At 61.9% G+C, this 12,944-nt stretch overlaps 2 protein-coding genes across 3 annotated transcripts; one reads left to right on the forward strand and one right to left on the reverse strand.

Moving 5' to 3' along the window:
• Positions 1 to 259: 259 nt before the first annotated feature.
• Positions 260 to 5,384, reverse strand: CHPF (chondroitin polymerizing factor). The gene is made up of 4 exons (XM_061358619.1): positions 4,992 to 5,384; positions 3,374 to 3,938; positions 3,025 to 3,207; positions 260 to 2,525 (listed from the first exon to the last, which is right to left on the reverse strand). The coding sequence occupies exons 1-4, from the start codon at positions 5,300 to 5,302 to the stop codon at positions 1,263 to 1,265; spliced, it is 2,322 nt and encodes a 773-aa protein (XP_061214603.1). The 5' UTR covers positions 5,303 to 5,384; the 3' UTR covers positions 260 to 1,262.
• Positions 5,385 to 7,466: 2,082 nt separating this feature from the next.
• On the forward strand, positions 7,467 to 12,913 carry TMEM198 (transmembrane protein 198). 2 transcript variants are annotated; one of them, XM_061358629.1, is made up of 5 exons: positions 7,467 to 7,599; positions 9,708 to 9,958; positions 10,061 to 10,636; positions 10,852 to 11,042; positions 11,510 to 12,913. In XM_061358629.1, exons 2-5 carry the CDS (start codon positions 9,769 to 9,771, stop codon positions 11,654 to 11,656), a joined length of 1,104 nt encoding a protein of 367 aa, XP_061214613.1. In that variant the 5' UTR covers positions 7,467 to 7,599; positions 9,708 to 9,768; the 3' UTR covers positions 11,657 to 12,913. The 2 variants fall into 2 exon arrangements, with proteins under 2 accessions (XP_061214613.1, XP_061214614.1); XM_061358630.1 differs by lacking the exon at positions 7,467 to 7,599 and adding an exon at positions 8,038 to 8,057.
• Positions 12,914 to 12,944: the final 31 nt, after the last annotated feature.

Here is a 12,944-nt window from a genome sequence, read left to right on the forward strand (position 1 = left end):
AGGGGTTCAAGCTGCCTGCTTGACCTAGTGCCTGCCAGCCTGTACATAAGCAGAAGGGCTTCCCCTGACCTCACTAAGGAAAGGCAGCTAAGTCCCATCTCAGGCAGAGAATGCTGCAGGTGGCTTGTGGAAAGCAGCATCCCTGCATGAAAGTGGTCTGGCCAGCTGCAGCCTCATTTTGTACAAGCAGTCCAGCACCAAACACCACACCAGCAGGACACCCAGAAGAGCTGCAGGGAAGAATCAGCTGGACCAAATCGTTGATCTCTCTGTTTTATTAGTGTAAATGCATCCCTCCCCCCTCCTCTCCCCACTATTAAATACAAACCAGGAGGAGACAGTGGCTCCTCAGTCGCTTTCTCCTTAGGAGATGCGCAGCCAAACGCTCTGCTGTGCCCACCAGCGCCGAGCACTGAGTTCCCCGACCCAAAGGGCAGACCCATGGTGGGGAGGGCTCCCACCTCTGTCGGGAAGCTCTTGTCCGAGGGCTGCGACCTCCGACGTCCTATTGATATTGCGAAGGCCGAAACGGCCTGGGTCATGGTTCCCATGGGGAGCAGCTCACAGTACGTGAATACAGCAGGATCCCCTCTGGCATCCCCTGCACCCACTGGCCCTGGGTGCCAAGTACTCCCCACCCTGACCAGCTGGGAGTGCTCTGGCTTGTTGCCAAGTGGCAAAACCCTAAGACCAATCTCCTTATTGCTCTTTTGGGGTGGGATGTGCCCCATCCCACTGTCCAAGCCTGTGGCAGGTGCAGAGACATGTCCCTCCCTGCACTACGAGGCTGATGCTCTTAGGAAGCAAAGGGCACAGCCCTGTCCGAGGACACTGGGGAAACCGTGAGGGATCACCCCATCCCCACAGCAGTCATGGTCCTGCAGCAGGGGGGCCTTAGGCTCTGTGTGACTCTGTTGACAGGGGACAGCAAGGGACAGGGCAGCCCATCGCCACCCCACTGAGCAGCCGGGGCAGGACAGAGGGATGGGGCTGGTGGACAGCAGCTCTGGGGTGAGAAGCCAGGCATGACAACTCACAGCTCAGCAATGCTGACCCCACCTCACCCCGGGGTCTGCACAGCCATGGCCACTCCAGAAGGACCCCAGACTGGCAGACCCCGGCCTGGGCAGCCCCAGAGGGGCTAGTCATGAGCTTGGGCACCAACAATCCCTGCAGCCACTGGGAAGAGGAAGACAGATCTGAGCAGCAGAAGAGGTTGGTGGGCATGGCAGGACAGGGCCAGTTCCTCTGCACCATGGGGCTCAGGTGCTGTTCCCCTGCTCCTGCTCGAAGAGCACCATTGCCAGCTGGGATCGAGAACCTATGCCCTCCAAGCTGCTCTGCACACAGCGGTGGTAGATCTCCTCGCTGAGCCGGGGGTTGCAGGCCTGGTGCCGGTAGTGCTGCAGCAGGGCAGGCTCCACAGCCCGGAAGACGTGGAGGTTGGAGTACTTGATGAACATGTCATAAATGTCCAGGGTCTCCAGGATGTCCTCGTTCTCCTGCACATCACCAGCCATGCGGGTGCGTGCTGCCATGTAGTCAGCGTTGTAGAAGCAGGCTTCATGGAAGACATCACGGTCAAAGCGCCCTGTCTCCCGCTGCAGGTCCAGCGTGGTGGGCGGTACCTGGTTGTGGTAAGCGATGGCAGGGTTGTAGCCCTGGAAGTGGATAGGGAAGAAGACCTGCCAGTTGTTGATGGTGTTCATCCGGCAGCGGTTCAGGAAGTCAACAGTGACCTCTGTCCCCACACCAGCCACAAAGAAAAGCGTGTCCACAGGATGCTTCTTGGAGATGATATCCATGACCTTGATTTGGGAGGGTGCATCTGTCTTAACACTGATCCATGGGATCTTCACCTCTGCATACTTGCGCTCATACTCTGTGATCTGTGCCTTCACAGGGGCAAAGATGTCATTCTCAGTGACTCGCTGGGCCTCGAAGGGGTCATAGATAAAGAGGAAGGTGAGCACTGCATTCTCACTGCTCTCAAAGGCGGCCGCTGCGTACGTCTCCAGAAAGCGGGCAGCATAGTCCCGGTCCTGGGCTGTCAGCGGCAGGATGACATTGATGCGGCTGGCCTCCGTCACATAGGGCATGGGGATGATCTCCACTTCGCTTAGGGGCCGCACCAGGTGTACACGCTTGGTGACAGAGCGGCTGTGCCCCTTCTGAGTGACGACCTCCACCTGGAGGTCCAGCGTGTACTCCATGCCGCGCGTGGGGTCAAAGCGCCGGTACCCATTCACCAGCTGCTGCTTGCGGACATGGAGCACCGGCTGGTACTTGCGGTTCAGCTCATCCATGGCCGTGGCCACCACATCGGCCACGTCTGCCAGATCTACGCCGTGCAGCTCGCACTTGGGGGAGCCGTCCACACAGGCAAACACCTGCTCCTCTGTGAAGTAGTCCCAGCGCAGCACCTCAAAGCGGGTTTTGGGCTGGAAAGGGGGTGGGATGCCAACAGGCCACGTGGCGATGTGGTCCCCATCAGCAGACAGGCTGCTGGCATTCTGGATCTCCAGCTGCAAGAGGAGAGAAGGAGAAGTGAGAGCCAAGGTGGGTGCAGGTAGTCTTCCAGCTCTGGCTGCAGGCAAGGTGACTTCTGATACTCAGAGATCAGCCATGCCTGGCCCAAAAAGTAGTGCCAGAACTACTCTGCCTTCAGCCGGACTCCTGTCCAGCACCTCAGGTTTGCTCTGAACAGCACCCTAAATATGGCACACCACTTCCACTGGTAGGATTTGTGCCCTCTCCCACCCTGCCTGGCTTTTGCTAGCAGACCTCAGCACCCTGCTGGCTCCATTCACCCTGAACCACCACCGTAGCTCCAGGACCCATCCAGGTCCAAAGGTTCCCTCCAGTCAGCACCGCTGCCCCTGCAACCACACAGGCTCAGCTGATCCCACCGTACAGCAGGTCCAGGTGAGAAAACCTCAGAGGAGAGAGGTGACACAGAGCAACCATAAAGCCCACAGGGATGACCAGAAATGCCCAGACCCTCCCAGCCAAGCCAGGTCTCACCTGGAGCTGCTGGATCTCCTGGTATGTCCTCTCAAGCTCCACCTGAGCAAAATATTTGTGCAGCCGGTACATCTGGAGGGGATCCAGCACAGGGTGGACAGTGAAGGCGCTCTGGAAATGGAGGTCGGTCTCCCGCTCAGGGTCTGCATTCTTCCCCAGCTCAAAATAGTGGTAACGCAGGCCCTGCAGACAGGAGAGATGGGTCATGGCCAGCTGCCAGTACAGCAAGCTCAAAGGACAAAAGGATGCAAGGGCTGGTACCCCCAGAACTTAGGAGCCCACAGAGAGGTAGGTAAACACACTGGGGCAGAACAAGGCTCTCAAAGGCCATCTCCACTGCAGGACCTACCTCGTGCTCCTCGGCACAGTTGATGGCTGTGTAGTCAATGATGCAACGGCCAAGCCACTCATCTGGCCTAGCGCTTAGGATGTCATTGCGGCAGCTCTCCAGATGCTGTTGCAAGAGCAGGAGGAGGCTGCGGGACAGCAGGTAGCCGAAGCCCCCATAGCAGTAGCGTCCCTCAGTGTCCCCACCAATGAACTCCTCGGGGCGGCCCAGGTAGAGGTGGGTGTCGATGCTGAGGTGGGCGACCAAGTGGCTGATGCGATGTGCCTCCGTGTAGGTGTCATCCTGCACCAGGAAGAACCAGTCGAAGTCATTTACGTAGTGGTCCAGAAGGTACCTGATGGTCTGGTACATGTTCCAGATGGGCCGCTCGTCACTATGTGTCACCACTGTCATGCCATGGGGCACCTTGCGGCCTCGTGTGCCAGTAAAGTACACCAGGCGCTCCAGGCGGTGGGCCAGTGTGCGGTTGACAGCCACCCCGAGCGTGTTCAGCGTGCTCTTGGAGGTCAGCACACCCACGAAGAGCCGCTGCCGCATCCCCAGCTCTGTGCTGATATACCTGGTCCTGCAGGAGGGAGAGAATATCTGGCCCCAGAGTACTGCACCCCACCTCAGCCTGCACCTCCCCATCCTCCCCAACAGTACTGACCTTGCCTACCCTGCAGAAACCCTCCCAGGCTTCAACCACACACACAAGACACCACCTCAACAGTGCCGGCCGCAACTATGCCTGGTCTAGGGGCACAGCAAAGCGCTCTGCTGAGGCTCCCCCCAACCTGAGACCATGGGGGGCCCTCCTTTCCTGCGAGCCGGCCAGCCCAGCTCAAAGCAGAGGCTTGCAAAAGGCTGAGCACAGCTAAAGAGGGAAACAGGGCTGCACACCCCAGCTCTAACAGGGATAGTGCTGATGTCTGCATGGGGCCAGCTGTGCCCCTCCCCACCACGGCCCCCAGCTGCCCCACTCACAATGACTTTCAGGTTTAATTCTCCCAGCCCGGCGCAGAGGCAGGAAGCGACCCCCCCCATCCCGGCCCCCAGCCTCCGCCTGGCACACACTGGCCCCATTCAGCCCCCTGCATCCGTCCACCCACCGCCTCGCCGGGACAAGGAGGCCCTTTCACTGCCTGCTCCCTGTCATCCGGGGGTGCCAGGATAGGCTGCAGCCGGCCCCAGAGCACGCTGGAGCTCGCAGTGCTGCGTGGGGATATGCCACCGCGGGAGGGGACCCTGCTAGGGCCGGGCATGGTTGGGGCACGCCCTCTGCATAGCAGAGGCAACCTCTGCACAACAGACAGCAGCGGGGGCACGAAGCTCTTCCAGACAGGGATGGAAGGGATAAGGAGAAGGGGGAAGCAGAGGGGAGGAAGGGAAGCAGCAGGGAAAAGGGTTTGCAGGGGGGAAAATCAAGCCACAGCCCTGGGTGGCTGCAGGCTATGGGAAAGCACATCCCCGGGTCACATTCAAAGCTCCCCAGCAGGCAGGCAGACAGGCCCCCCAGCACCGGCCTGGCCAGCACACGCCCGCACCTGGGCACCCCGGGCTCGGCCGCAGCTACCCCCACCTAAACCCGACCGGCGCCGGCTGCCCAGCTCCCCCAGCCCGGCCCGGCTCCCCGCACCTGACGGCCTTCTTGGCGGCCCTGCCGGGGCTGGGCGGGCGGTAGGGCACGACGCGGGGCTCCCAGCTGTCGGCGCTCAGCCCGGCGGGCACGGCGTTGGGCCTGCGCGCCGCGTTGCCGTTGGTGTGGCCGGGGCCGGGGGGCGGCGCGGGGCCACCGTCGGGGCGCGGATAGTCGGCGGTGCGCGGCGGCGGCCCGCAGGGCTCCTCCACCCAGGTGACGCTGAGCAGGCTGAGAGTGAAGCCCAGCGAGACGCCGATGGCCACGGGCCCGGCGGGCCGCAGCACCGACAGCACCAGCGACAGCCGCATGGCTGGGACGGGACCGGGGGCGGCTCCGGCTGCCGCTCCCGCTGGCGGGGCCGCCGTCCGACGTGTCACCCCCTGGCCCCACCCCACCCCGCGTCACCGCTGGCGGCCCAGCCCCGACCAATGGCCCGCGCTCTCACCGCCGCGTCACGGGGCGGTGAGGGGGAGAAGCGACGGGGAGCGGGGGGCGGTGTGAGGGTTGCTAGGAGACCGCGGGGACTGCCCTCCTATCTCCCCCCTCACCCGGCACCCATTCGCCGCCCTCCCCTATGGGACCGGGCGGGGATGCGGGGCTCTCGGGCAGGGGCTCCTCTCCAAGGCCCAGGAGGCTTCGCCACGGGGCTGCTCGGTGCCCGGCACCGGCTTGGCGGCCCGCTCAGAGAGCGGCCTCCGGCTCAGGAGGCACAAGGCACGTCCGCCGGCCGGGACATGGCGCCTGAGCCGGCTTAAAGGCGGATTAACGCGGGCAGGTGCCGTCGGGCAGAATCATTCGTGGTGGTCTTGAAGCGCCCCGTTCCCCTTCTCAAATGGCTGCCCCGGGGGTCTTCCAAAAAGCACAGACGGGACCTGGGTGTCCCCAGGAGAGCGAGGGGTGCGCTGGGAGACCTCTGGGCGCAGAGCGGTGCACTGTGCCAGGCAGAAGGAGGGTGGCAGAGCAGCCCGAGATCCCAGCGGCCGGGACCCTTAACCTGTAACCCAGAACAGGGCTAATGAGGTGGGCTCAGACAGATGAGGCCGGGTCACTGTTCCCCTAAGAGCCCCAGGCGGACAGACCTGTAGGAACCGGCTCCAAATGGAGTTTTCCACACGCAAAGAGCACTGGAATGATCCAGTCCAGAAGCTGCAAGGCCAGCAGCCTTACATGGGTGCTCGGCGCCAGGCATTACTGAATAAGGACAAGGAAGAGGACCCGGCCTTTCTGCCCATTCCCAGCTCATGGCTCCTTTTCTAGCAGCCTCGCAGCCGTTGGGGGCTCTGAAGTGCTCTGGATATTCTCTGGCTGCTGGGGAGCCCATCCCACCCTCTCCATGAAACACAGCCTGCCTTCCCTGGGAGCAGTGGCCACAGAGCACGGCAGGGCACCGAGGGCAGGCGGAAGCCAGCTTGGCTCCAGGGTCTCTTTCATTTTCTGGAACAACACAGCCTGTTTTCATCAGGAAGCGGTTGGCAGCATCCCACCCCCCAGAGATACAGGACCCTCATCCAAGCTCAGCTCATTTTCATAGGCCTTTTTCTCCTGAATAGACCAAGACAAGCAATAGGCAAAGGCAGTCACGTGGATGGCAGCTTAATGAAGGACATATAAAAACTAGAAACAGAGGGAACACAGTGGGATGAGTTGATGCCAGAAGGGAAAGGATGCAGAAGAAATAAATGAGCAGAAATTTTCCGTGGACAAAAGCAGGCACAATCACAAACAACCAAAGTTGCCCGTTTTCTGTGTGCAAACGTGTTAGAAATACTTATTTTTCTTTTATGGGTTGGAACACTGAATATATATATATTATTATATATATTATACAAACCCACGTGACTTTACACTAGTAATAAGAGAGGTTTCATTCTGAAACGACTCTCTTGATCTGAGCTTGTATTTAGGTAGAGGTGCAGGTCAAAGAAAGTACTTGAGTTTTCAGAAATAAGCCTCTGCGCTCAAGGGAACTGCATGGAGATGGAGCTGAATGCAAAGCCAACACCTCCCCCAGGGCCCCCCTGGCGTCCTCAGGAGATCCCGTGGGGAAGCAGCAGTGCCGTTCGTCCGGCAGCCCCTTCTCAGTCCCCCACCAGCTGCAGCTCCTGCCTTTGTCTCCCCGGCAGCATTGGCGTGGGGCTGGGAAGGGGCTGCCAGGGGAACGGTCGCTGCTGCCAAGAGACTTCTTCCTGCCAGGATTTCCGGGGAGTCCTGGAAGTGCCAGCTCTCAGGAGCCCTGCAGAGGAAGAGCCCCACACCTCCACACCTTCCCGCCGTGCCTGCATCCCCAGGCCTCTCGCAGAGGAGGGGGCAGCCCCTTTATGTGCCCCTCTCACACTGCACGGCCCCTGCGTCCGGAGACCGCCACCGGGTCCTACGCACCGGACCACACGTGCGGTGCACTCCCCGCCGCACGCCCCGCCCCCGGCAAAGTCCCGCCCCCCGGGCCTTCGTGCTGACGCTACGCGGTGACGTCAGACGGAGCTGTCCGCTCAGCACCGCGCGGCGGGCCGTGCCGCCAGCATGCGCGGTGACCGGGACCGGGACCGGGGCCGGGAGCGCCGGGTGCCGCGGTGCCGCCGCAGCCGCTGCGGGGCCGGGAGTGCAGGTGGGAGCGGGCGGGGCGGGGCCGCAGACAGTGGGGCAGCACGGGGGGGTGCGGCAGGCGGGGGGCGCGGGGGGCGCGCCGGGCCCCCTCTGGGGAGAGGCTCGAGCACCGCGCTCTCGGCTTCCCCCCAGCCCCGCGGCTTGGGGAGGGGACGCGGGGCCCGAGATGGGCGTGCGGGGCCCGACGGAGCGCCCCCGGGACCCCCGCCCCGAACAAAGAGAGGGGCGGAGCAGCCCCGCGCCCCGGCGGCCCTTGCGGCCGTCGCTTAGCAACGTCGTGCCCGCCCCGCCGGCCCGGGACCCGGCATCCCGGCGGGGAACAGCGGGGCTGGCCGGGGGGCGGTGGCGCCGGGGAGGGGAGAAGAGTGGAAAGGAGGGGAGGGGAAGGGAGGGAAGTATCGCTGCGGTGCCGTGCCCCGGGCGCAGCTTCCGGGTCCCCGCCACGCTGGGCCCTTCGGAGTACGGAGGGGAAAAAAGGAAAGGGCGGGGGGCCCGGGGCGAGCCGCGGCGGGAGCCCGGGGCTGCGGGGAGAGCGGCAGCAGGTGGGCAAGTCCCGGCGCCAATGAGCAGGCGCTGGGCTCCCCTAGCAACAGTGCCCGCGCCAATGGGCGCCGGGAGCTGCCTGCAACGCTGCCTTCAACGCTGCCTGCAGCCCTGCCGGAGACGGGTTTTCCCAGGCGACCCTTCCCTGCTGCCCTGGCCCCGGCCTGGCGTGGGTTGTGGGGCAGGGACCAGCACTCGCTGCCCTCTTGCTGCTCTGCTGGTGTGCCGAGCTGTGCCGTTCCATGCTGCGCCGTGCCCACACTGGCCAACCAGCTGTATGATGCCCTGTCCTGACCTGCTGGGAACGGCTGGCCAGCAGAACCCCGCTTTCACCTCACCGCATCACCCGTCTGCAGGGCAGCTGGGGCTGGTGTGTCTCTCTTGGGATTTGTGTTTAAAGTCCAATCCTGCTTAGCGTCCCTCTGGGGGCTCAGGCAGGGGCCCAGAGCTCAGCTACCCGCTCCCTGCCTGTCTGCTTCCCTGGGATTAGGCACTGCTCTTCAGGGGGATTTGCCCTGGCTGGTGTGTCCTTCCCAGCCAGAGGAAGGGAGGAGGCTGGTGGTGGGAATAGAAGTGGTGGTGGAGCCTGGCCTGCGTGGCATTGAGGTGCTGGGCAATAGGGAGTCATGACTGATGCCTCAGCCCTCTTCCCTGATTCTGTGAGTCGTCCTGAGCCAGCTGTTTTAATGTGGCACTGGCAAGGACTGCCGCTAGCTCCGAGACAACCAGTGACAATAAATCCATCCTAAATCAGCTGGACCTGGAAAGGGACCAGGGGAGCAAAGAGATGCCGGAACTGGCTCCAGGTGGGAGCAGGCAGACAGCCACCGTAATTAGGTTTAAACTGGAGCTGGATCAGTCTTTGCAGGGGATTATGACCCCTCCGTCTGCATAGGCACTGCGGGGGGCACGGTGACTGCCTGCTCAGTGTCCTGGTACAGCAAGGGTGGTATGGGTGAGCCTGTGGGTTAGGGGCAGCAACAGCCAGGACTGGTACCCCCCCCTTTCCCTGTGGGTTGGCATGGCAGGGCTGGATCCAGTTTGGGGGCCTTCTTTGTTTTTACAAGGACACTAGGAGGCTGGAGTGGGGATGAAAAATAGCCAGAAATATGATTAGAGGATTGGAGAAAATGCCTTGGAGTACAAGCTTTAAGAGCTCAATCTGTTTAGCCTATAAAAATAGAAGACTGAGGGGTGACTTAATTACCAAGCATAATTACTTCGCAGGCAGAAAATACTAGGTAGTGTAAGTCTCCCTTTAATCGAGCAGGGAAAGGCACTGGGGAGCCAGGGGCAGGAAATTGAAGCTGCAGACAAATTATAAAGTGCTGTATCCTGGCAGCGAAGCTCCCTGAGGGTGTGGGCTCCCTGGGGACAGTTCATCCCTGCAGCCAGCCATTGGGTGACATCTGTATCACCACAGCCCATACAGATTAGGTGCCCCCATTACCTTCCTTGCCAGACTGGTAGCAAGGGGCCGGAGCAGGGTGCTGAATGGTGGGTATCATTGTTGTGCACTTGCCAGCAGTGCCTCTAAGTCCCTTCTCCCTCTCTCTCTCTCACCAGCTGGGGCAGGTACTGTCACGCAGTTTTGCTGGCGAGCCATGGGGCAGGAGTGGAGATTTTGATGCCTCTTCCGGGAGTCCCCAGAGCCATGACTGCAACTGTGCAGACGCTGCGGTTCAAGCTGCTGCCGCATGAGCCGGGCCAGGAGTGGGGGCACAGCTGCCAGCAGGAAATCGAGCGTCGCTACCAGGTGGTGCCCTCCGTGGTGTGTGCCATGTGCTGCCTCTTCGGCATCATCTACTGCTTCTTTGGTGAGCTGGGCTAGCCTGTGGGGCAAACGGGGAGAAGGGCAGGAGGGAGTTGGGGGGCGGGTGCTGGACGTCCACCCCCTGACTATGATGGTCTCTCCACAGGCTACCGCTGCTTCAAGGCTGTCATGTTCCTGACAGGGCTGATGTTTGGCTCCATCATCATCTTCATGCTGTGCTACAAGGAGCGGGTGCTGGACACACAACTGAGTGTGGAGGCCTCAGTGGGCGTCGGGCTGGGCATTGGGGTGCTGTGCGGGCTGGTCACCATGCTGGTGCGCAGTGTTGGCCTCTTCATGGTGGGGCTGCTCCTGGGGCTGCTGCTGGCAGTGGCCACACTGGTGGTAATGGAGCAGTTCTACCACCCACCAACAGTGTGGATCCCCATCGCACTGCTCCTGGGTGTGGGGATGCTCTTTGCCGTCCTCACTCTGCAGTGGCAACGCTTCTTCACCACCCTCTCCACCGCCGTCTTTGGCAGTGCCATCATGACTGTCACTGTTGACTACTTCATCGAGCTCTTCCTCCTGGTGCAATACATCTACGAACGCATCAAGGTGGCTCCTGCTCGCCCTGTGTGCTGGTACAGCTGGGTCATCCTGGGCATCTGGCCACTCCTCACCACGCTGGGCGTCCTGGTCCAGTGGAAGGTCACAGCTGAGGGCTATTCCCACACAGAAGGTTTGTGGGGGCTGGGGGAGATGGATGTGGCACGGGGAGGGTGCAGGAGCTGGGGGCCTGGGGACCAAGGTGGAGGTTCCCAGTACCTGGTTTGCATGCACAGATAAGGGGTTTGGGACTCTACAGGAGCCTAGCACTCAATGGGATTGAAAAGTGTGGGTGTGGGGCTGGTTAGGGTGCACTCCCCACTGCTTATAGGCCCCTGTGCCCTGCAGTGATCATCAGCCGGCAGCAGCGCCGCGTGCAGCTGATGCGCATCAAGCAAAGAGAGGACCGAAAGGAAAAGAAGAAGAAGCGGAGACCTCACCACCCACCGCCGCACCAGCACAAAGCCCACCCGCCTGAGCCTGCCTACCGCCGCAAGCCCAACCCTGTGCGCCGCTTCGATGGGGACGTGCTCTCCCCCGTGAGTCCCGCATCCAGGGTAGAGATCTCCCCCAGCCTCTGCGGCCCTTCCTTCTCCCTGTGGGTGGGCCGGGGCATGGAGAGGGGAGAGGTGTCCTGGCATCAGCTGGCATCTGCGCTTGAGAGACAAGACCATCCCTGGAGTGTCCCAGGGACTGGGCAGCTCTGGTGGGCCTGAGCTGTGACGTGCCTGCCACAGAGCACTTCACCCTTTGCAAGCAAATGTAAACTGGTAGCCAAAAGCCCTGCAGCACAGTAGAAACAGGCAGTGGGTGAGGTGCAAAGTGCGCACCCAGGGAAGGGATGGGTCTGTGTTCCCTGCTGTGGCCAGTCCCTGGAGGGCCTTAGTGCTGGTTGAGATCACACAGGGCTGGTTCGGGAGGGTGCTGCTGCAGAACTTAGGGTGGGGTGGATGGAGGTGGGCCAGGAGCGGAGCCCCCTTCACTATCTGTCTCCCTTCTCAAGCAGAGCTACATCCAGAGTTTCCGAGAGCGGCAGACGGGGCCATCCCTGAACAGCCTCATCACCAGCTCCCACGCCGTGGTGGACCTGGACTATGACTGCAGTTCCACCGTGCCCCTCACCACGGGCTCTGGCCCAGCTGTGAGGGTATAAGCCAACCCAGTGACCTCGAGTGACACCAGCACCCCAGCCTGCTCCGACAGACCCCTGGGACAGGTGGGGCTGTGCCCTCGGCCCCAGGCGGCCACATGCAGCTTGGGGCTGCAGATGGAGACCCTTCCTGGGGACATGTGGGACTTGGCTCGGCAAACCCTGGCTGCCTGCAGGGTCTGGAGGTGCTGGGGGAGCCCACTGGCAGGAGCTCAGCCTAAGGACTGGGGACACGAGCATCTATGGATGAGCGGTGTGAGTGGCTCTACAGGGGCAGGGAGCCTTGAGCCCCCACTGCTGTGTGTTTCCTCACGGCCTGGGCCCAGTCATCCTCCATCCCAATGTTGCCCTCCCCATATTTGAGCCCCCCTTCTCCTAGAGCAGCTCCCCATGCCTGCCCCTACCCCCTCGCACCCCCCAGCAACTCCCCAAGTGCCTGTGCCCCATGTCCCTTCTTCAAAGAGCAGGTCCCTCAGCCCTTTCCCGCAGAGACTCCCCTGAGCATGTGCGCCTGTCCCACCCTGTCCCTGAGAGCAGCTCCCAGGCAGTGCTTCCTAAAACCTGCCTCCTCAGAAAGTCCCCCTGCCCTAACCATGCTCCCTGCCCACCAGAGCAGCTTGCCTACCCCACTTTTCCCAATCTGGACTGGGGTGGTCCTGGGCAGAGCCTGCATCCCAGGGTGATGCTGGCAAGTGAGGCCTGTTCAACAGGAGCTGTGCTGGCGGGGTGCACCGCGTGCATCCCTCCCTGGAAATACTTTGATGGGAGGACAAGACACTGGATCCAGCCTTTGGGCAGAGGCTGGGCTGCCTCAGGGATGTGGGGACCCCTGCAGCATCAGAGGCCGTCGCTGTTTTGCTGGCGACTGGATTTTATAGTGGTCGGGGGGCCCTGGGGTTGGGCCAAGCCTCAGGCCGGGGCAGGGCAGGGTAGGAGCCCATGCCCAGAGCACCGCTGTGGGCAGAGGCTCCCGCCTTGTATATATTTCTCTTGCTGTGATTTGTATTAATTTATTATGGAGTGAGCCAGGACTTCCCCATGGCCAGGCAGGCAGGATGGGGTGAGACTGGACTGGGGTGCCCCTCTGCCTTGGGAGCCCCCGCAGCCCAGCCCAGCCAGCCCCACTGCCCCGGGAACTGCATGTTTCTGCCAGGCACCCCTGTCCCTGCAGCACTGTGCTGCCGTCCCCCTTTTCAGTCTCTTTTGTAAATGTGCCAAACGCTGCTGAGGCCATGGCCGCACAGTAAAGAGCCTTTCAGAGCCTGGTGTGCTGGGCTGGGGGAGGGGCAAG

This window comes from Neopsephotus bourkii, unplaced genomic scaffold (genome assembly GCF_033783945.1).
Source record: "Neopsephotus bourkii isolate Nb327-2 ecotype Australia unplaced genomic scaffold, CSIRO-AGI_Nbou_v1 NB_951, whole genome shotgun sequence".
NCBI classification, from domain to species: domain Eukaryota; kingdom Metazoa; phylum Chordata; class Aves; order Psittaciformes; family Psittacidae; genus Neopsephotus; species Neopsephotus bourkii.